Source organism: Orcinus orca, chromosome 6 (assembly GCF_937001465.1).
Source record: "Orcinus orca chromosome 6, mOrcOrc1.1, whole genome shotgun sequence".
NCBI classification, from domain to species: Eukaryota; Metazoa; Chordata; class Mammalia; order Artiodactyla; family Delphinidae; genus Orcinus; species Orcinus orca.
This window is the reverse complement of record NC_064564.1, coordinates 70,451,309-70,475,256: the sequence shown is the minus strand read 5'-3', so window position 1 is coordinate 70,475,256 and position 23,948 is coordinate 70,451,309. Positions and strand designations below refer to the sequence as shown.

General features: G+C 38.9%; 1 protein-coding gene across 7 annotated transcripts in view; it reads right to left on the bottom strand.

Annotated features, from left to right (window-relative positions):
* PIP5K1B (phosphatidylinositol-4-phosphate 5-kinase type 1 beta) overlaps positions 1–23,948 on the bottom strand; it is a 327,342-nt gene that overhangs the window by 119,271 nt on the left and 184,123 nt on the right. For 6 of the 7 annotated variants that reach the window (XM_004276420.3, XM_004276421.3, XM_033440220.2 and 3 more), the window contains 2 exons: positions 22,858–23,010; positions 10,092–10,391 (listed from right to left, as the gene is read on the bottom strand). In XM_004276420.3, coding sequence (XP_004276468.1) covers positions 10,092–10,391; positions 22,858–23,010 — 453 coding nt within the window. The remainder of the gene's footprint in view (positions 1–10,091; positions 10,392–22,857; positions 23,011–23,948) is intronic. The other variant, XM_033440221.2, reaches the window with a different exon arrangement.

Sequence of the window (23,948 nt, the reverse complement as noted above, 5' to 3'; positions counted from 1 at the left end):
CTGTTCTCCTAGAGAGCAGATTTTAGTAGGCAAACATAAAACGTGTACCCACGTAATTACAATACAATATAGAGATACCAATGGCTATAGAATAGAGTTAGATCAAGTGCTATGAACTTTTAAAGTCTCATGGAAATGATTATTATTAGCGCTAAAGTCCTGTACCTCAGGTGTCTCTTTCTCAGGAATCCCTACCAATTGCATTAAGACCCACAGACATATGATCAGCCATTAGAGTTAACTGTAAGCTCTTTTGTTTCACTTTCACCACTCTTTATCCCCAAACTACTTCTTTTTTGGATTTATCTTTTACTTTGGTGAAGTATATACTTAAGCAATTTTTTTTTAACAGACTTAAATATATACCTATCAGAATGGCTAACATAAAAAGTATAGTGATGACATGGGACTTCCCTGGTGGTGCAGTGGTTAAGAATCTGCCTGCCAAGGCAGGGGACGTGGGTTCGATCCCTGGTCTGGGAAGATCCCACATGTCGCAGAGCAACTAAGCCCGTGTGCCACAACTTGTGAAGCCTGCACTCTTGAGCCCGCAAGCCACAACTACTGAGCCCGCGCACCACAACGAAGAGTAGCCCCGGCTCGCCACAACTAGAGAAAGCCTGCATGCAGCAACAAAGACCCGATGCAGCCCCCTCCCCCAAAATGTGTGTGTGTGTGTGTGTGTGTGTGTGTGTGTGTGTGTGTGTGTGTGTGTGTGTCTATATAGATATACAGTGATGACAGCAAATACTGGTGGGGATGAAAAGCAACTAGATCACTCATACATTGCTGATGGGAATGCAAAATGGTACAGCCACTCTGGAAAAGAGCTTAGCAGTTTCTTCCAAAACTAAACACGTGCTTACCATACAACACAGAAGCTGCACTTGGGCATTTATACCAGAGCAATGAAAACTTGTGCTTATGCAGAAACCCTTATGAAAATACTCATAGCAACTTCATTTATAACAGTCAAAAACTACAGAAAACCCACGTTATTCAATGAGTGAATGCTTAAACTGTGGTATATCCATATACCATGAAACATAACTCAGCAATAAAAAGGGTAAACTACCAATACACAAAATAACTTGGATGGATCACAAGCGTATTATGCTGACTGAAAAAAGCCAATCTCAGAGGTTACACACCATATGATTCCTGAAACAACAAAATTATAGAGACGGAAAACAGATTGGTGGTTGCAGGGGACTGGGGAGGGGTGCGATGGGAGGGAGGTGTCTGTGGCCACATATAAAAGGGGAGCAGGAGGGATCTTTGTGGAAGAACTGTTCTATATTTGACTGTGGTGGTTACATAAATACACATGTGCATAAACGATACATATACATACCCACACACACATACAAATGAGTGCATGTAAAACTGGTGAAATCTGAAAAAGATCCCTGCATTGTACCCATGTCAGTTTCCTAGTTGTAATATTGTACTAAGGTCCTACAAGATATTACTGCTGGGAAAACTAGGTGAAGAGTATATGAGATCTCTCTGTATTTTTTTTCTTCCAACTGCATGTGAATCTACAATTATTTCAAAATAATTTTTTTTTTATAAAAGAAGATTTAGAGGTAGGAAGTTTTTTAAGTCCTTGCATATGTGACACCTTCATTTCCAGTCTCACAGGGAAACGTGGCTTGGCTAGACACAGACATCTATGTCCAAGATCATTTCCTCTCAGGCCAGAGCACAGAAGGCATTGTTCCACTGTTTCTCAGAAACTTCATGATTTTCTTTTTTTTTTTTTAAACTCATTGCCCTTTAAAAATTCTCCTTTAATTAATTAATTTATTTATATTTTATTTTTGGCTGCGTTGTGTCTTCGTTGCTGCGCGTGGGCTTTCTCTAGTTGAGGCGAGCAGGGGCTTCTCTGCGTTGTGGTGCACAGGCTTCTCATTGTGGTGGCTTCCCTTGTTGCAGAGCATGGGCTCTAGGCGTGTGGGCTTCAGTAGTTGTGGCATGCGGGCTCAGTAGCTGTGGTTCACGGGCTCTAGAGCACAGGCTCAGTAGTTGTGGTGCACAGGCTTAGTTGCTCCGCAGCATGTGGGATCTTCCCCGACCAGGGCTCGAACCTGTGTCCCCTGCATTGGCAGGCAGATTCTTAACAACTGCGCTACCAGGGAAGTCCTATGATTCTTTCCAGCTCAAACAATCTTGGACTCCGTAAGTTGGTTTTATTTACTTATTTTTTTTCACCAACTTTATCTTTGCTTTATGTTGGTATTACAAATAACTAATAAGAGATAGCAAAACTCATAACTTAAAACAATGGAGCAAATAAAATATATCATGGGATTATAGTGTTTTAAAGACATAATTTGCAAAATAGTGCATTTATCTATATCTTTTTTCGGAAGTAATCTTTCAATGTCTGGAACAGAGATGTGGAGTCAATGATATCCTTGTCCCCTTCCCATATTTTAGCTGAAGTCTAAAAACAAACTCCAGTTCCTTACTGATAAAGGAAATAGCTTAAATGTAAGTGTTGTCATCAGTAAGAGATGTACATCTTTTTTCTATTAGGTCTGAAACATTTTTTTCCTCCTTAAAGATAACTGGAAGGCAACCAATACATATGAAAAAAGAAAAGAACCTGTCTAAACTAAATGCAAAAAAATTAATGCTAAAGAAATTTATAGCTATGGGGTAAGCAGTAACATTATGCTAAATTAAGTATTAAAGAAAATAACCTACACTGTAACTCATACAAACATGCCTATAGCTGAGAAGAATCTGATCTACAAATTTAGAGCTTGCCATACATAGTTAGGATGAAATCCCAGTTTGCAGATCAAAAAGTCTCAGTATTCTTAAGACCAGTTTCATTAATATTTCATTAATATTAATATTTATGATGACAGACATTTGTGTGAAAAAGGAAAATTGGTTCCACACCACATAAAAATTAATAAATTTGCTGCTCAACAAAAAAAATAATAAATGTAAAATAAGTCATTTAGGTCATTAATTATCAAGACTGTCTGATATGACTCCCACATAAGAACTATTTCAATTGCAAACACAAGTTCTTACTAATATACTTTATCATTGTCATCTCCCCAGAATTATCAATAAATATTGTAGGATGTAATAATTTATCAAATTAATTAAATGATATGAGACATTTTAGATTTTTCATAAATATGTCAGAGAAGAAATAATTATAGTAAATTTAAAATGCACACAAAACAGTTCCCAATTGTTCTTCCAAAATTAATACGTAAATTTCAAGTCAACTTTAATTTCCTAATCTTGTAATATGTACTGAGTGTACACAATAAGCCAGGTACGCAGCTGCAGAGCGGTATAAGGAATGAGCTTTGGCCTTTGAGACATTTACAGTCTAGCTAGGGAGACTGGATATACACCTAAAGGAGACAAGGATCAGTATTAAATAAAATAAAGTCTAATGACTATTTACAATACTATTTCTATGGGAAAATAATTGAAAGATAAAAATACTTCTGTTACACAAATGACTTTTAACATGGGGACAATCAGTACAGTTTTTAAAAAAAATCCCAAGTGATTCAAAAGGGAGATCATCTGCTTTATTAAATTCTCAATGCTATATGTGGCAGGCATTGCAGGGAAAGTGGATACTTCTTCAAAAATACGCAGAACTTGAAAGACAGCTAGATGTACAAAAGTCACCAAAGATAGATTGTTTTTGGAAGTGTGACTAAACCTGTCTCCCTCTATCATCAGATAGTTTATTCCCTTGCTCGAATATGTATTTTTTTTCTTTTCTTTTTAAAATTTATTTATTTTATGTATTTATTTTTGGCTGCATTTGGTCTTCATTGCTGCGCGCAGGCTTTCTCTAGTTGTGGCGAGCGGGGGCTACTCTTCATTGCGGTGCGCAGGCTTCTCATCGCAGTGGTTTCTCTTGTTGCGGAGCACGGGCTCTAGGCGTGCGGGCTTCAGTAGTTGTGGCATGCGGGCTCAGTAGCTGTGGCTCACGGGCTCTAGAGCACAGGCTCAGTAGTTGTGGCGCATGGGCTTAGCCGCTCTGCGGCATGTGGGATCTTCCCGGAGCAGGGATTGAACCTGTGTCTCCTGCACTGACAGGTGGATTCTTAACCACTGCTCCACCAGAGACGTCCCTCGAATATGTGTTTCAATGAACAGTTACTAAGTACTAACTAAGCACCAGGCAGTGAAGCTAACAAAGACTTTAAGGTTTGATCCTCATGCTCAAGGATCTACATGTGAATAAATAAAATAGTGTGATAAATCCCTCAAAAGAGGTCAGCCCCGGAGGCTTGGGGAACCGCAGCATGGTGGTCTTCACGGAAGAGATGAGTAGGAGGGGGACAGGTAAAGGAGACAGGGGAAGAATGGTCCAGTGGACTGAAACATGTATTAAAAGACCAAAACCTTGGGCTTCCGTGGTGGCGCAGTGGTTGAGAGTCCGCCTGCCGATGCAGGGGACGCGGGTTCGTGCCCCGATCTGGGAGGATCCCACATGCTGCGGAGCGGCTGGGCCCGTGAGCCATGGCCGCTGAGCCTGCGCGTCCTGAGCCTGCATGTCTGGAGCCTGTGCTCCGCAACGGGAGAGGCCACAACAGTGAGAGGCCCAAGTACCACAAAAAAAAAAAAAAAAAAAAAAGACCAAAACCTTTAGAGAACATGTCCAGTAGATCAGAATGGCTGGAGAGTAGAGATGCTCTGGGGAGAGGGAAGAGAAGGCTGAAGAAGGAAGCTGAAGGAGCATCTGGAGAAGCAGCAAGGAACAGATCGGGAAGGATCTGAATGTTCCAAGCTAGGAAGTAAGTATGGCTCTGGCCCAGAGGCAGTAGAGGACCTCCACTAGAGGATCTTCAGGAACTGGTGGTCTTCTGATCTGAGGATCACTTTGGCAGCAGCATTAGGGATATGCTGAAAGGCAGTGATAGTGAAAACTAGTAAAGAGGCTACTGCAAAACTCCAGGTGAGGAAAGGTCTCAATAAGGGCCGTGGCTGTGCATCTGGAGAGGAGGGGGCAGATTCAAGAGTTATTTAGGAGAAGGATTGGATAGGACACGGTGATTTACTGAGTGTGGGGAAAGAGAACAAGAAAGAAGGATGGAAAGAGTAGCTTCAGGGTACTGATGTGGGCAACTGGCTTCATGCTGATCATATCCCCAGGCCAGGGAGGACGGGCAGAGGAACAGGCTGTGGGAAGATAATGGAGTACCTGGGAACACCAGTTTTCACATAGGATGTGTCTCTCAGCTTGTCACATGGGGACCACAGGGGATGGTTTGAATAAATCCTACTTCCTGTTTTTGATGGCAAGTGACCTGTGATGCCCTGGCGGTACTCTCTGCTGACATAACTCTTATCCTGGGCCAAGTTCTCTTATGGGTGTAGATGGCTGTCACAGCAGGCAGAGGGTGAGGCCAAAGAAGAGGAAATGCTTCCAGAAAGGGAACCCAGTTATTCACATGTCCATTTTCCCCAGACGTAGCCTACAGGGAACGGCAATGTGGGAGCCAGAGAGAACCCAAGATCTGGATCCCTGCTTTTGGAAAGAGCCCTTTGTCTGAAGCCTGTGGGCAAGTGGCCTCGGCAGGGTTGAAGGATAAAGTGCGCTCCGTTCCCTAGAAGAGTTCCAAGTGGCCGGCGTGCCACGTGGAGGAGTTGGTAGGCATGGACCAGCACAGGGGGACAGGCTTACGGGCAAGGGCCTGAGGCTGGGCTGGGGAAGCCGGGGAAAAGGATTCGGGGGCTGCTCAAAGGGCGCAGGGGAAGATGGCATTTGTCAAGAGGGCTCATTGTGGGTTGAGGCGGCCCAGGCTGTTTTGGATGCAGAGTCCAGAAGCAGCAGCTCTGATGGGGGGTCAGGGAAGTAGGCTGTGGGGAGCAGGGCACAATGCATGCAGGTCAGGCTGGGTCAATGAGTCAGGCAGGTATCTTCCGGCCAGCAGTTACGCAAGGGAAATGGAGTCCTGGGATCTGAGACGTCACGCCGAAGTATGAAAGAGGTGGGGGCAGGAAGCAAAAAGTCAGCAGCAAGAGGTGAGGAGGGTTATCGTTTCTATCTGGGAACAACAGAAAAGCTGAGGTCCAAAGGTCTGGGATTCCTGGCTTTACCCTTAAGAGGACCTGGCACCAGCAGAAAGGGTCTTTTGACATTATTTGGTTCCTGACGGCATTTCTCTCCTACCTCACATGTTCCTTTACTATTAACTGTTGCAACACCAAACAACTCTAGTTCTTGGAACATGTTATGCCATTTCATGCTTAGCTTATATTATTTTCTCTTCCTAGAAATATGCTTCTACTTTTTTGCCTACCTGGAGAACTCTTCTCCTTCTTCAGAACCAAGCTATGATGTTACCTACTCTGATCCCTCAAATGCTTTAGAATATTATCGTTGCACTTAATATTCTGAATGGCAACTGATTAAAAATAGAACCTGCTGTATAAAAAATCAATAAAATAAAATTCATATTATTTATAAAGATAAATAATAATAAATAATTTATAATAATAAATATAAGTATGTATAAATATAAAAATTTATATTATATCGGCTTTATCATTTATAAAATAATGTCACCTACACCATCTAAGTTAATCATCACAGTGCTCCTGGGACATAAGATGAGCTTATATATTAAGGAAAAATTGTGGTTTAGAGAAGTTATGACTTGTCGAATATCATACAGCTTATCAATGGAAGATCTAACATCCAGGCATCCAGACACCTGACCTTCCTTCATTTCTCCCTCCCTCCCTCCATCCTAACCTTACTTCTGTCTTAAAGATCTTGCTACCGCTGAGATGATGAATTGACATCAGAATTGATTGAAATTTCTTGCTGAGAGTATGTTTATCACATATTAATAAATCACATTTTTTGATGCTTCAAAAAAATTCAAAAAAATAAAAATAGAGGTCATTCACCTCATGTTGGCACACAGGAGGCCTGCGATACATGTCTGATAAGTGAGTAAAAGAATGCATCCTAATATGGGTGTAGCTCACCTTTCTTTGGCTGGGCTGGTGACACAGTAATCCAGTCCCCTGCCTGACTTGTTTCTAGAGCCTTAGCAGCACTGCCTCACTCAGAGGATTGTTAACAGCAGAGATTCCCGATCGTTTGGGGCCGGTGCCAGCCCCAGGGGGAACTTACATCCTCCCTGGATCTCCACAGCACCTCATCTGGTGCTAAAGCTCAGCTCTGCAAAGTGAGGGAAATGTCAGGGTAAGAGATGCTGTGGGCAATGCCAACCACACATCCTATTCCAGCCCTTCAGAGGATGACCTGAAGAAAGAGAGATGAGTCTGCTCGGCTCTAGGATGGGGGTCATTAGCCCGGGGTAGGGAGCAGGTAGAGAGACGATGGGCTGCAAGGGATTCATGAAAGACAGTTCACAGCTTTCATCAGTTTTACAAAGAGGCCCATGACTATTAAATATTAAGACCTACCATTCCAGAAAAGTGCCTTCCTCCAGGTAGCTCTGATCTGAGAATCAGCTGCTGACTCCAGATCACAGAGGCCTTGGTCATAGTCAAGGCAGATCACAGAAGGGACTCAGGTTCCCCCGCAGCATGCCATTCCCATGCTCCAACTCCACCCCAAGAAAAGCCTTTCTGAAGGCCGATGTGCGCAATTTAAGGAAGTTTCATGATCTGTGTCTTTGACAAGTTCAAATGCAATGAAAGACAGGGAGTTAGGCTTAGGATACCTCCACATTGACCTTTATGTGCCTTAGCACAACAAATCCTCAAAAAATAAAAACTAAAAAGGCAAATCCCCAGGGTCTCATTCCTGACGAAGAGTCATGTTTGACCTTGTTCTATCAGGATTGGGCTTAGGAAATGCTAATAAACAGACAAATCCTGTGCAATGGCTTTTTACATTTGACCTTTCCTTTTTTTTTCTGGCATAGGAGCCTGTGGCTTTAGAAAACAGCAGAAAAAAGGCTTTCCATATTCAAGAGGCAAGAAATGCACACACACACAAAGAGAAAGCAAATCTAAAATTGTTTGAAACCCTGGGGAACTGAGAGTCACTTTTCACCCACATCCTGTCAGGGTTGAAAAGCACAGGAAAAGGTTTCTCCTAAAATGTGTGTATGTTTTATTTTTTCCTTTTTAAAGAAAAACAAGAGTCACTCATATGCACCCAGATATCTGAATAGATCAGCTGGATAGCTTTTTGTTTGCTCGGTTCCCACTGTTATTCCCATGACTTCTGAAAAGATAGTTTTGAAAAAATCCTTACATTGAATCTTTAAATTTCAATTGTTAAGAGCACATGCTTTGTCCCCAAACAGGTGTGGGCTCTGCCACTGACTTGCTAGGTGATGCTGGACAGGTTTGTTAACCTTTTTAAGAACCTAATTATTCACCAATTAAAATGGGAGTATGAATGGTACTGATGTCAAATGGTGGCTGAGATAATTAAAAGAAATAATGCATTAAAAAATCTTAGGCTATTAAGTTTAGTCAGTCAAACAGAGAAAGACAAATATATGGTATCACTTATATGTGGAACCTAAAAAAATGATACAATGAACTTATTTACAAAACAGAAATAGACTGACAGATAGAAAACAAACTTATGGTCACCAAAGGGGAAAGGGGGGGAGGGACAAATTAAGAGTTTGGGATGAACATATACACTATTATATATAAAACAGGTAAACAACAAGGACCTACTATATAGAACAGGGAACTATACTCAGTAACTTCTAATAACCTATAATGGAGAAGAATCTGAAAAAGAATATATATATATACATATATGTATAACTGAATCACTTTGCCATACATTTGAAACTAACACAACATTGTAAGTTAACTATACTTCAATTTAAAAACAAAAGGGAAATATCTTAGGCTAGCTTGGTAAACTCGAAGCATCAATGAATGGCATCTAAAGGACAGGAGCTGTGGAGTAAATCCTCTACCGATGAAACAAACAATTCCAAGGACACATCATTATGCGTTATCAGAGATGTTTTAACACACAGAAAGAAAAAACCCAGCAACAGTGGGGCTGTGCTTCTCGTTGAGGATTCCCCATTTTATACATTACATGCGGTGGTTAGACCGCCTTCTTTACCTTCAGGTGAGCTCGATTCTGGCAGAGAAGGGACCCTCCCTCCCCTGTAACAAGGTGCGTCATCTGACCAAGTCCACAGAAGGCCCAGGAAGCCAAGGCACACCCCATATTTCCCAGTGATCAGGCCCCATGAGTCCTATTCCCTTCTCCAGAAAGCCCTGGTCAGGCCTGGACCCAACCTCGCACCAGCATGCCTTCAGCCCATCTCCAACGTGCCCAACCCAGCTGAGAACCTGCATGGTTCTCCTAAGTTCATCTGGGCCAGGAAATAACATTCCTGAGAATCTGTTAATCAAATGATCATCATCCTTCAGAACCTAGCAGAGTTGCATTTCATCTCTCTCTCCAAAAGGGCTTTTACCTACTTTCTGTAAATTTACCATGTCAGAAAAATTTATCCTGGACTTTGGTTTTACTTTTTTTTTCTTTTTTTCTCATGCATTGCTGGCTGGGGGAACTCCTCCTCTTGACAGTCTCTCTGGCTACTTTGCATGGAATGGTCTTTGCTCTGTCAAGCCTCATTCCTGATCGCCTCTTATTCAGATCACATAAAGCAATTTCAGCAAATGGGCCCACCTCATGGTTCTGCACATACAGTGTATTTCCAGGGATCCACTTATCAATCCCACCAAGTGCATTTTCTCTAAGCTACTCTCCCCTGTTGGAATCTTACTTCATCCAAGTCTTGTATATGGTTTTTCTCGCTAATCACTGTGTTAAACCTAAACTTCTTTTCCCTCCACTTTAAACACCTTTCCCACAGGGGAGGATGAAAAGAAAAAAAAAAATTGTTTCATTTGATCAAAGAAAGCTGACTTAGCTTATTAATAAAACCAACAGACCCCAGACAATTCCCTTATCATCCACCAGTTCCTTCAAGAACAGGGAAGCCTGGATCAGCATCAGGATTGGTAATGATGGGATTCCATGTGACAGTTTTTGGACATTCTTACAAAGGTACCTTACCACAGATGACTTTTCAAAGGCATTCACAGCAATGACATTTCCTTACCCGGCAGTCTCTCTGAAGCGTCTTCATGAGCGCATTGTATGTTTCTGTATCAAAATACAACCCTTCGTGCATGTCTTGCAGGAAATCTAAGTCCTTAAACGTGGGGCTGGATTTCTCTCTCTCTTTTCGGGAGGCTCTTCGCTTATAGGTTGAGCCTTTCAAGTCATATGTAAAGTGCATTCTCATGGAGCGTGGTAAGACATTGTTCATCACCACAATTCTGATGTTAATGCCCCCTGATTGCATGCAATACAGTCCATAAAATTTGGGCAAAAGAGTCCTTGGATTCTGGTTTAAATTCTAAAAAAAGAAAAAGGAAAAAAAAGGTTTAAACTCTACTTTTACAAAATAATGCTCCACTATGACGTGTTTTCATCTAAAATGATAATTAAAAATGGAATGTGATTATTTTTGTTAATGGCCATTGTTAAAATTTTGCTGTTCCTAACCTAGTTTTTAAGTCGGCTTATGGGAACAGCAACTTTATCATTCTGATCTCAGGGCATTAAAAGTGGCTGAATTGAAAATGGACAGAATGTCCCAAATTAGCTCCGACTAAAATCAGGCAAAGATGTGATTAGTGCCATGTGTGATTATTCTCTAAGGTAGCTCAAGAGAAAATGAATTGCTGGGGTACGAGGGATGAACATTTAAAATTTTAATAGCTCCTGAGAAACTGTCTTCCAAAATGGCTAGACCACTTTACCACACTTTGTAAGATTACATATTTCCCACCCCTCTTACCAGTGCTGAATATTATCTAACTTTAGAATCTTTGTAAGCATGGTTGGTGAAAAATGACAACTTGTTTCCAATTTAATTTAATTTAAATGTGAATACCACTAATAACTAGAGAAATTTAATATTTTTACATATTTTTAGCCACCTCAAAGATAATTTTGTGTTACTATCCTTTGCTCATTTCTCTTTACGTTTTTGTCATCGTTGGAGTCCTTGATATATTCTGGATATTTATTAGTTTCCTATTCTATTCGGGGTAAATATTTTCTTCCACTATGTTGTCTTTTTTGTTATAAAAATAGGGAATACACACCTATTTTTGTTTCACTTTAAAAGTAGGCAACAAGTAAAAAATAGTTTACTAAAAGGCATTTATATAATGAAAAGTCTACTATTCTTAATCCTTCCCCCAATTCCCAACTTTTGTGGAAACTACTGTCCTCACTTTCTATCATTTTAGAAATATCCTATGTGCTTATGTTAATTTTATACCTGGTTTTTTTTTTTTTTTTTTTTTTTGGTTATACAAATGTTTTGCTTTTTCATGTAATCACATTTATGTACTTGTTTCTTGTGCTTTTTTGGCTTCTTATTTAGCAAAGCTTTTTATACCCCAAGAAATTTATAAATTTCTTCTATGGTCTTACAAATTTTTAATAATTTTGGTGATTACATTTGGTTTTTTACTTCACATGGAATTTTCTTCTTCCAGAAAGTTTGCATAGAGCATTGATGTGAATTACGTACGTCATGAAATGAGTATCACAATAAGTTTAGCCATCACAATGAGCCATCATCTCATATAGATATAAAATTAAAGAAATAGAAAAAAATTTTTTTCCTCATGATGAGAACTCTTAGGATTTACTCTCTTAACAACTTTCCTATATAACATGCAGCAGTGGTCATTATATTCACCATGGTGTACATCACATCCCTAATGCTTATTTATCTTATAACTGGAAGTTTGTACCTTTTGACCACCTTCCTCTAACGCCCCCTTCCCCCACCTCCCGCCTCTGGTAGCCACAAATCTGATCTCCTTTTCTATGAGTTCGTTTGTTTTTGAAGTATAATTGACCTACATCATTATGCTAGTTCCTGTTACACAGCATAGTGATTTGCTACCTCTGTACATTTCAAACTGATCACCACAATGAGTCTAGTTAAGATCTGTCTCCATACAAAGATACTACATAATTTTTGACTATATTCCCCACACTGTACATTTCATACTCATGACTCATTTATTTTGCAACTGAAGTTTGTACCTCTTAATCTCCCTCACCTATTTCTTTTTCCCCCACACCCCTCTCCCCTCTGGTAACCACCTCTTTGTTCTCTGTGTCTATGTCTCTGTTTCTGTTTTGTTATGTTTGGTCATTTGTTTTGTTTTTCAGATTCCACATATAAGTGAAATCAAACAGTATTTGTCTTTTTCTGTATGACATTTCACTTAGCATAATACCCTCTAGGTCCATCCATGTTGTCACAAATGGCAAGATTTCATCGTTTTTTAAGGTTAAGTAATATTTCATTGCGTATGCATACCACATCTTGTTTTTCCATTCATTTATTGATGGGCACTTGAGCTGCTTCCGTATCTTGGCTATCATAAAACAATGGTGCAATGAACACAGGGGTGTATATATCTTATCGAATTAGTGTTTCTGTTTCCTTTGGATAAATCCCAGGAGTGGAAATGCTGGATCATACAGTAGTTCTAGTTTTAATTTTTTGAGGACTCTCCATACTATTTTCCATAGTGGCTGCACTAATTTACATTCCCACCAATGGGCATGAGGGTTCCCTTTTCTCTACATCCTTGCCAACGCTTATTATTTATTGTCTTTTTGATAATACCCGCTCTGATGGATGTGACGTGATAGCTCACTGTGGTTCTGATTTGCATCTCTCTGGTGATTAGTGATATTAACTGTCTTTTTCTGTGACATCTGTACATCTTCTTTACAAAAATGCCTATTCGGATCCTCTGCCGATTTTTATTTTTTATTGAAGTATAACTGATTTACAATGTATTAGTTTCTGGTGTACAGCAAAGTGGTTCAGTTTTATATGCATGCATATGTGTGTGGATGTGTGTGTGTGTGTATATATATATATATACATATATATATATGTACTTTTTCATTCTTTTTCATTGTAGGTTCTTAGAAGATACTGATTATAGTTCCGTGGGCTATACAGTAGGACCTTGCTCTTTATCTATCCTATATAAAGTAGCGTGTGTCTGTTAACCCCAAGCTCCTAATTTATCCCTCCACCCCCTTTCCCCTTTGGTAACCATAAGTTTTGTTTTCTATGTATGTGAGTCTGTTTCTGTTTTGTAAAAATGTTCACTTGTATCCTTTTTTAAGATTTCACATATAAGTAATACCATATGATATTTTTTTCTCTGGCTTACTTCATTTAGTATGATAATCTCTAGGTCCATCCATGTTGCTGCAAATGGCATTATTTTTCACTTTTTTATGGCTAAATAATATTCCATTATGTATGTATGTGCCACATCTTCTTTATCCATTCATCTGTCAAGGAACACATGGTTGCCTCCATGTTTTGGCTACTGTAGAAAGTGCTGCTATGAACACTGGGGTGCATCTTTTCAAATTAGAGTTTTCTCCAAATATATGCCCAAGAGTGGGATTGCAGAATCATATGGTAGTTCTATTTTTAATTTTTTAAGGAATCGCCATACTGTTCTCTGTAGTGGCTGCACCAATTCACATTCCCATCAACGGTGTAGGAGGGCTCCTTTTTCTGCACACCCTCTCCAGCATTTATTATTTATAGGCTTTTTAATGATGGCCATCTGACAGGTGTGAGGTGATACCTCATTGTAATAGTTTTGATTTGCATTTCTCTAATAATTAACAATATAGAGCACCTTTTCATGTGCCTGTTTCTGACCACTTTCTAACATTTTTTAATTGGGTTGTTTATTTTTCATGTTGAGTTGTATGAGTTCTTTGTATATATTTTTTTAACATCTTTATTGGAGTATAACAGCTTTACAATGTTGTGTTAGTTTCTGCTTTATAACAAAGTGAATCAGCTATACGTATACTTATGTCCCCATATCTCTTTCCTCTTGCATCTCCCTCCCACCCTCCCTATCCTCAGCCCCCACCCCCGGTGGTCACAAAGCACAGAGCCGATCTCCCGGTGCTATGCGGCTGCTTCCCACTAGCTAACTGTTTTACATTTGGTAGCGTATATATGTCCACGCCACTCTCTCACTTCGTCCCAGTTTACCCTTCCCCCTTCCCGCATCCATTTACTACATCTGTGTCTTTATTCCTGTCCTGCCCCTAGGTTCATCAGAACCAACTTTTTTTTGTAGATTCCATATATATGTGTTAGCATATGGTATTTGTTTTCACTTTCTAACTTACTTCATTCTGTATGACAGTCTCTAGGTTCACCCACCTCACTACAAACAACTCAATTTAGTTTCTTTTTATGGCTGAGTAATATTCCACTGTGTATATGTGCCACATCTTTTTTATCTATTCATCTGTCGATGGACACTTAGGTTGCTTCCATGTCCTGGCTATTGTAAATAGAGCTGCAATGAACATTGTGGTACATGACTCTTTTTGAATTATGGCTTTCTCAGGCTATAAGCCCAGTAGTGGGATTGCTGGGTCATATGGTAGTTCTAATTTTAGTTTTTTAAGGAATGTCCATACTGTTCTACATAGTGGCTGTATCAATTTACATTCCCATCAACAGTGCAAGAGGGTCCCCTTTTCTCCACACCCTCTCCAACATTTACTGTTTGCAGAATTTTTGATGATGGCCATTCTGACCGGTGTGAGGTGATACCTCATTGTAGTTTAGATTTGCATTTCTCTAATGATTAGCAATGTTGAGCATCCTTTCAGGTGTTTGTTGGCAATCTGCATACCTTCTTTGGAGAAATGTCTATTTAGGTCTTCTGTCCATCTTTGGATTGGGTTGTTTGTTTTTTTGATATTGAGCTGCATGAGCTGCTTGTCTATTTTAGAGATTGATCCTTTGTCGGTTGCTTTGTTTGCAACTATTTTCTCCCATTCTGAGGGTTGTCTTTTTGTCTTGTTTATGGTTTCCTTTGCTGTGCAAAAGCTTTTCAGTTTCATTAGGTCCCATTTGTTTATTTTTGTTTCTATTTCCATTTCTCTAGGAGGTGGGTCAAAAAGAATCTTGCTGTGATTTATGTCATAGAGTGTTCTGCCTATGTTTTCCTCTAAGAGTTTGATAGTGTCTGGCTTTACACTTAGGTCTTGAATCCATTTTGAGTTTATTTTTGTGTATGGCGTTCTTTTACATGTAGCTGTCCAGTTTTCCCAGCACCACTTATTGAAGAGGCTGTCTTTTCTCCACTGTATATTCTTGCCCCCTTTATCAAAGATAAGGTGGCCATATGGGCGTGGGTTTAGCTCTGGGCTTTCTAGCTTGTTCATTTGACCGATATTTCTGTTTTTGTGCTAGTACCATACTGTCTTGATTACTGTAGCTTTGTAGTAGAGTCTGAAGTCAGGGAGCCAGATTCCTCCAGCTCTGTTTTTCTTTCTCAAGATTGCTTTGGCTATTCGGGGTCTTTTGTGTTTCCATACAAATTGTGAATTTTTTTGTTCTAGTTCTGTGAAAAATGCCATAGGTAGTTTGATAGGCATTGCATTGAATCTGTAGATTGCTTTGGGTAGTACAGTCATTTTCATAATGTTGATTCTTCCAATCCAAGAACATGGTATATCTCTCCATCTGTTTGTATCCTCTTTAATTTCTTTCCTCAGTGTCTTATAGTTTTCTGCATACAGGTCTTTTGTCTCCTTAGGTAGGTTTATTCCTCAGTATTTTATTCTTTTTGTTGCAATGGTAAATGGGAGTGTTTCTTTAATTTCTCTTTCAGAATTTTCATCATTAGTGTAAAAGAATGCAAGAGATTTCTGTGCATTAATTTTGTATCCCGCTTCTTTTCCAAATTCATTGATTAGCTCTAGTAGTTTTCTGGTGGCATTTTTAGGATTCTCTATGTATAGTATCATGTCATCTGCAAACAGTGACAGTTCTACTTCCTCTTTTCCGACTTGGGTTCCTTTTATTTCTTTTTCTTCTCTGATTGTTGTAGCTAAAACTTCCAAAATTATGTTGAATAATAGTGGTGAGAGTGAGCAACATTGTCTTGTTCGTGATCTTAGTGGAAACAGTTTCAGTTTTTCACCATTGAGGACGATGTTGGCTGTGGGTCTGTCATATATGGCCTTTATTATGTTGAGGTAAGTTCCCTCTATGCCTACTTTAAGGAGGGTTTTTATCATAAATGGGTGTTGAATTTTGTCAAAAGTTTTCCAGCATCCATTGAGAGTATCATGGTTTTTCTCCTTGAATTTGTTAATATGGTGTATCACATTGATTGATTTGCATATATTGAAGAATCCTTGCACCCCTGGGATAAATCCCACTTCATCATGGTGTACGATCCTTCTAATGTGCTTTTGGATTCGGTTTACTAGTATTTTGTTCAGGATTTTTGCATCTATGTGCATCAATGATATTGGCCTGTAGTTTTCTTTTTTAGTGCCATCATTGTCTGGTTTTGGTATCAAGGTGATGGTGGCCTCGTAGAATGAGTCTGGGAGTGTTCCTCCCTCTGCTATATTTTGGAAGAGTTTGAGAAGGATAGGTGTTAGCTCTTCTCTAAATGTTTGATAGAATTCACCTGTGAAGCCATCTGGTCCTGGGTTTTTGTTTACTGGAAGATTTTTAATCACAGTTTCAATTTCAGTGCTTGTGATTGGTCTGTTTATATTTTCTATTTCTTCCGGGTTCAGTCTCGGAAGGTTGTGCTTTTCTAAGAATTTGTCCATTTTATTGGCATATAGTTGCTTGTAGTAATCTCTCATGATCTTTTGTATTTCTGCAGTGTCAGTTGTTACTTCTCCTTTTTCATTTCTAATTCTGTTGATTTGAGTCTTTTCCCTTTTTTTCTTGATGAGTCTGGCTAATGTTTTATCAATTTTGTTTATCTTCTCAAAGACCAGCTTTTAGTTTTATTGATCTTTGTTCTCGTTTCCTTCATTTCTTTTTCATTTATTTCTGATCTGATCTTTATGATTTCTTTCCTTATGCTAAATTTGGGGATTCTTTCGTTTCTCTTTCTCTAATTGCTTTAGGTGTAAGGATAGGTTGTTTGAGATTATTCTTGTTTCCTAAGGTAGGATTATATTGCTATAAACTTCTCTCTTAGAACTGCTTTTGCTGCATCCCATAGGTTTTGGGTTGTCGTGTTTTCATTGTCATTTGTTTCTAGGTATTTTTTGATTTCTTCAGTGATCTCTTGGTTATTTAGTAGTTCATTGTTTAGGCTCCATGTGTTTGTATTTTTTACAGTTTTTTTCCTGTAATTGATATCTAGTCTCATAGCATTGTGGTCAGTAAAGATACCTGATATGATTTCAATGTTCTTAAATTTACCAAGGCTTGATTTGGAACCAAGGTATGATCTATCCTGGAGAATGTTCCATGAGCACTTGAGAAGAAAGTGTATTCTGTTGTTTTTGGATGGAATGTCCTATAGATATCAATTAAGTCCATCTTTTTTAATGTGTGATTTAAAGCTTGTGTTTCCTTATTTATTTTCATTTTGTTTGATCTGTCCATTGGTGAGAGTGAGGTGTCAAAGTCCCCTACTATGAATGTGTTACTGTCGATTTCCCCCTTTATGGCTGTTAGCATTTGCCTTATGTATTGAGGTGCTCCTACATTGGGTGTGTACATATTTACAATTGTTATATCTTCTTCTTGGATTGATCCCTTGATCATTATGTAGTGTCCTTCTTTGTCTCTTGTAATAGTCTTTATTTTAAAGTCTATTTTGTCTGATATGAGAATTGTTACTCCAGCTTTCTTTTGATTTCCATGTGCATGGAATATCTTTTTCCATCCCCTCACTTTCAGTCTGTATGTTTCCCTAGGTCTGAAGTGGGTCTCTTGTAGACGGCATATATGAGGGTTTTGTTTTTGTATCCATTCATCCAGTCTGTGTGTTTTGGTTGGAGCATTTAGTCCATTTACATTTAAGGTAATTACCGATATGTATGTTCCTATTACCACTTTCTTCTTTTTTTTTTTTGTTGCAGTACGCAGGGTTCTCACTCTTGTGGCATCTCCCATTGCGGAGCACAGGCTCCGGACGCACAGGCTCAGCGGCCATGGCTCACGGGCCCAGCCACTCTGCGGCATGTGGGATCTTCCTGGACCGGGGCATGAACCCGTGTCCCCTGCATCAGCAGGCGGACTCTCAACCACTGCGCCACCAGAGAAGGCCCCTATTACCATTTTCTTAATTGTTTTGGGTTTGTTATTAGGTCTTTTCCTTCTCTTGTGTTTCCTGCCTAGGGAAGTTCCTTTAGCATTTGTTGTAAAGCTGGGTTGGTGGTGCTGAATTCTCTTAGCTTTTGCTTGTCTGTAAAGGTTTTAATTTTTCCGTCGAATCAGAATGAGATTCTTGCTGGGTAGAGTAATCTTGTTGTAGGTTTTTCCCTTTCATGACTTTAAATATGTCCTGCCACTCTCTTCTGGCTTGCAGAATTTCTGCTGAAATTTCAGCTGTTAACCTTATGGGGATTCCCTTGTAGGTTATTTGTTGCTCTCTCCTTGCTGCTTTTAATATTTTTTCTTTGTATTTAGTTTTTAATAGTTTGATTAATATGTGTTTTGGCATGTTTCTCCTTGGATTTATCCTGTATGGGACTCTCTGTGCTTCCAGGACTTGACTATTTCCTTTCTCATATTAGGGAAGTTTTCAACTATAATCTCTTCAAATATTTTCTCAGACCCTTTCTTTTTGTCTTCTTTTTCTGGGACCCCTATAATTTGAATGTTGGTGTGTTTACTGTTGTCCCAGAGGTCTCTGAGACTCTCCTCAATTCTTTTCATTCTTTTTTCTTTACTCTGCTCTGTGGTAGTTATTTCCATTGTTTTATCCTCCAGGTCACTTATCCGTTCTTCTGCCTTAGTTATGCTGCTATTGATTCCTTTTACAGAATTTTTAATTTCATTTATTGTGTTGTGCATCATTGTTTTTTTGCTTTTTAGTTCTTCTAGACCCTTGTTAAACATTTCTTGTATTTTCTCCATTCTATTTCCAAGATTTTGGATCATCTTTACTATCATTACTCTGAAATCTTTTTCAGGTAGACTGCCTATTTCCTCTTCATTGGTTTGGTCTGCTGGGTTTTTACTTTGCTCATTCATATGCTGTGTGTTTCTCTGTCTTCTCATTTTGCTTAACTTACTGTGTTTGGGGTCTCCTTTTTGCAGGCTGCAGGTTCATAGTTCCCGTTGTTTTGGGTGTCTGCCCCCAGTGGTAAGGTTGGTTCAGTGGGTTGTGTAGGCTTCTTGGTGGAGGGGACTGATGCCTGTGTTCTGGCAGATGAGTCTGGATCTTGTCTTTCTGGTGGGCAGGACTGCATCCAGTGGTGTGGTTTGGGGTGTCTGTGACCTTACTGTGATTTTAGACATCCTCTCTGCTAATGGGTGGGGTTGTGTTCCTGTCTTGCTAGTTGTTTGGCATGGGGTGTCCAGCACTGGAGATTGCTGGTCATTGAGTGGAGCTGGGTCTTAGCTTTGAGACAGAGGTCTCTGGGAGAGCTCTTGCCAATTGAGATTACGTGGGGCTGGGGGTCTCTGGTGGTCCAATGTCCTGAACTCGGCTCTCCCACCTCAGAGCCTCAGGCCTGACATCTCGCCTGAGCACCAAGATCCTTACGTGTAGATGGGTTAAATTCTCTAATCCAAAGACACAGGGTGGCCGGCCTTCTGCGCTCTGCTCGGTCCTCCAGCTGGGCAATGTCCTCTAGGACTTGTTGATATGGAGAGCCTCCTTTGGATCCAGGTCCAGCTGCATTCCCTAGCATCTAGAAGAAGCAGCCCACACCCCCCTCCTCCCTTATCCCCGCCGTAACTCGTCATGATCCTGGACCGTCCCTTCTTTTTATATTTTTGATATTAACACCTTATCATATATACCACTTCTGAATATCTTTTCTCATTCACTTTTCATTTTATTGATAGTTTCTTTCATTGTGCAAAAGTGTTTTTGTTTGATGTAGTCCTGTTTGTTTATTTCTGCTTTTGTTTCCCTTGCCTGGAAGCAATTTTGTGTGTGGGAAAGATCTGAAATAGGGGATTTAATTTTTTTCCGAAATGGGTAACCATTTGTCCTCTCTCAATTGTGTTTAAGTCCCTCCTATATCATACAATAAAATGTCAAATATTTCTGGACACTTTATTTGAATCCATTAATCTTTCTGTCTAGAACTGTACTAAAGCCACATCTTTAATATTACTATAGATTTACATATTTTTGGTGTACGTTATGGCAGGCCCACCATTTTTCTTTTTTCCTGAAAATGGTTTGTCATTCCTTGTCCAAAAGTTTGTCGACTTTTGCCTTCCACTGTTTGTTTTTTAAAATGTGCTTAAAATAATATTTGTTTTCACTTTCAAATGAACCAGCTTTGTCAAGTTCAGGGAAAAAAATCCTATTGGAATTTTTGATTGGAATTAGTCTGGATTTATAAGTTGGTATGGGGGGAATTAAAATGTTTACAATTCTGAGCTCAGGAATGATGCACATTTCTTCATTATTTCAGAACTTTATGTCCTTCAATAACATTTTGTAGTTTCCTTCATATTGGTCTTGTTCATTTGTTTTTATAGACTTAAGTATTTGAGTTCTTATTACAAAAATTCTTTTTGGATTGTTGTTCATATGTTATACTTACTATATCTGCTTTCCCAATCAGAATTATAGTATGTCTTCATTTATTTATTTATTTTTCTCTAATAATAATCAGTATAATTTATTGTCATCATGAATGGGATTCTTTTTTCCCCCTTATACCCTCCAAATTTATATGATCTACATAATGGAATATGATAGATTTTGTAGATTTATCATATATCCCAAAAATCTACTGGATTCTCATTACCTCTAGAAACTACTGGTTTATTTTCTTGAAATTCTGCTCATTTTCTTTTTTTTTTTTCTGCTCATTTTCAATTGTATCATTTGCAGAGAACAGTATTTATACTTTTCTTCTTTTTTTTATACTCAAAGTTATTGATAGAAATTTTAGCAAATATGTCAGAAAGGACCATTGATGGAGGGCATCCTTATTTTTTCTATGACTTCCAGTGAAAGAGCTTTTGTTCTTCTCCATGAGACATCATGTGAACTCTTAGAGACTGATAAATGTATAATATGTATATGTTCATTTATTTACTTATTATGTTAAAAACTTCCATGCCAATTTTAAGAATTAAGAGAAGATACTGAACTTTGAGTGCCTTAATTTCTCCTCAATATCTATATGGACAACCATGTAATGTTCACATTTCTTCTTGTTAATGGGATGAATTCTATTGTTTGTTATACTAGCTTACATGATTGGGATAAAATTACTTGTTCAGCTAAATTTTAAAAGTTTATTTAATTTTAATTAATTTATATTTAATAGCTATATATGGCTAATGGCTATGATATTGGACAATGTAGTTTTATAAAAGAGACTAGTCTATCTAAGCTTAGAAGTATAGAAGTTTAAGATTTACTCACTTAGCAGATTAGTAAAGAGTGCTGTCAGTTTGACTGCAATTTTAAATTATTTAAAAATGTGTATATGACTAGAATATATTTGAAACGATATATACAAAATATCAGTAATATGTATTTCTGAGAAAAATATAGTTGGTTGCATTGTTTTTCTTTTCTGTATTTTCTATTTTCTCTGACATAAAGTAGACAATTTGTGCTAAAAAATATTTCCCAGTTTTGTTCAGGATCAAAATCTTTTAAAATCTGTATATGCTGCCCACTAATATTTTTGTTTAGAGTTTTGATTCCTATCTTTATATGTGGGACTAATTTATAGCATTTAATGTTGTCTTATCTGATGTTGGAACTAAATAATATTTTTACATACTAAGTGGCATATTTCATCAATTTTGTTTTGAAACAAAGATGACAGTTATCACCTCTCATAGCAAATGAATGGCAGAACTGGGGCTTCTGAAATCCAAACTTCTCCCTGTAGCCATTCCAATCACAAAAAATTAATAACTGCTATGAAAGTACAAAGAAACCAGAGGTATGAAAATGACAAAACTACTGAGGAAAAGTGTTTATTTCTTAAAAATCTGGTCTAAATGACTAGCAAATCCACCTGGGCTAGGTTATTGTTTCTTTGTCTCTAAAACATTACATGGAAGGCGATTTTCACGTTATATTTAACCGATGAAATCCTAAACTCTGAAGTGTAATGGCTAAGAATAGCTAATACGGAATGTATGCCAGTACATGGTGCAGGGGTTAAAGATGCAGCCTCTGGAACCCTACTGCTCGTATTCAAGCCCCACTTCTACGGCCCACTAGCTAAATAACCCTTGGCAAGTGATTCCATTTATCTTTGTCTCAACTACTTCATCTATAAAATGGCAATGACTGAAGTATCCAAGATGCTGTGAGGATTAAATGAGTTACTGCATGCAAAGCACTTACAGCTGTGTTTTAACACAGAGCTTAGCCCTCAATGAATGTTAACGACTCATGTAAGTACTATGTACTGCGGCAAAGAGCTCTGCAATGCATTGCTTCCTTTATCTTACATCCTAGATCCTTTCTTTATTACAACAACCATGGAAGATAGGTGTTTCCCAGCCTTCAAAGACTGAGGAGACTGAGGCTTAGAGCTTACCTTATTCACCTAGTTAGCTGACGGCTGAGTGGGATGTAAGCTCAGGACTGAGTCAGTCAACAGCTATGCTCTACTATTCAGTTCTACTTACTTTTAAAAATCTATTCAATGAATGTCATAGTATACTCTAAATGCAAAATAAAGCTCACCAAAGACAAGGAAACATGCCAAAGAGCCACTGAAAAAAACATATAAAAGAAAACTGCGGAGGAAAGTAATTAAACCTTAAGTCGAAGCTTCAATTATGTGTAGTTACTTACCATGTAATAGCCTGGCAGGAGCTTCTGAAGGAACTCTGCTTCTTTATGCTGAACTGTTTTGATGATAAATTCATCATCACTGGTCACAAAAAATAAGGATCCACTGGCTCCAGGGTTAGAGAGCTCTATGAGAGGTTCACTGCATATGGAATACTACAAGAGCAAATAAATAAATAGTAGAAATACATTTAATGTGTATGATGCATACAAGGAAGAAAAATCACAGCATTATATATCTTGGCCATGTTAAAATAGGAAGCCCTCTCCAAGAGCTTTGAAAGAAGACTCCACGTATGCTAAGAGGTCTCTTTTGAGATTTCTAAACATTTACTTGATCCATTTACCTTAATAATTCTACAATGGGAAACAACATGCCCTCCTCCACCCCCAGTATGACAGAATCACAATCACCATATTTGTCCAATGAGATAACTCCAACAGTGGTATTGACCAAGCTGCTTTGTTTCCAACAAGTGCCCATAGAATAACAACAGAAGGTGGGATCCACACTGTGTATTTGTCACTTGACACCAACACCTATTCTCTTCTCACTATTTACTCTCCCAAGGGAGGTCATCCACTCATGGTTTCAACAAGGAAATGACTCTAACCTCTCAATCTCCAGCTCAGATCTCTCTCTAGGGATCCAGACCTGTATGCCTAACTTTTCAACAGACATTTCTATTTGGTTATACCAGAAACACTGCACATGTAACAAGTTCAAAAGCGAGTTCATCTCGGGCCTGTGGTTAGCCCTTGTGGTGACTTTGTAGTAATTAGAAAGAGGGAACTCTTTTTCCTGGCAGATGCAGCTCTGGACCAGATACGGGTTGGTGAATAGATGAAGGAATGGATTCCGGTCTTCATTCCTTCACCTTAGCCAGGTGTTCTTGGGCAGTGCACACCCTGTACAACTGTACGTGGTGACTCTAGATCATCTGCCTCCTCTCCCGTCCTCCATCTTCTCCCCTTTTCCTCTATCTTAGATAATGGAAGCATCATTATGTTGATGCGTCATTATCTTCATTTTGCTCCCCAAACCAGAAACTTGGGCATCCTCTTTGATGTCTCACATTTCTTCACCTTCCATA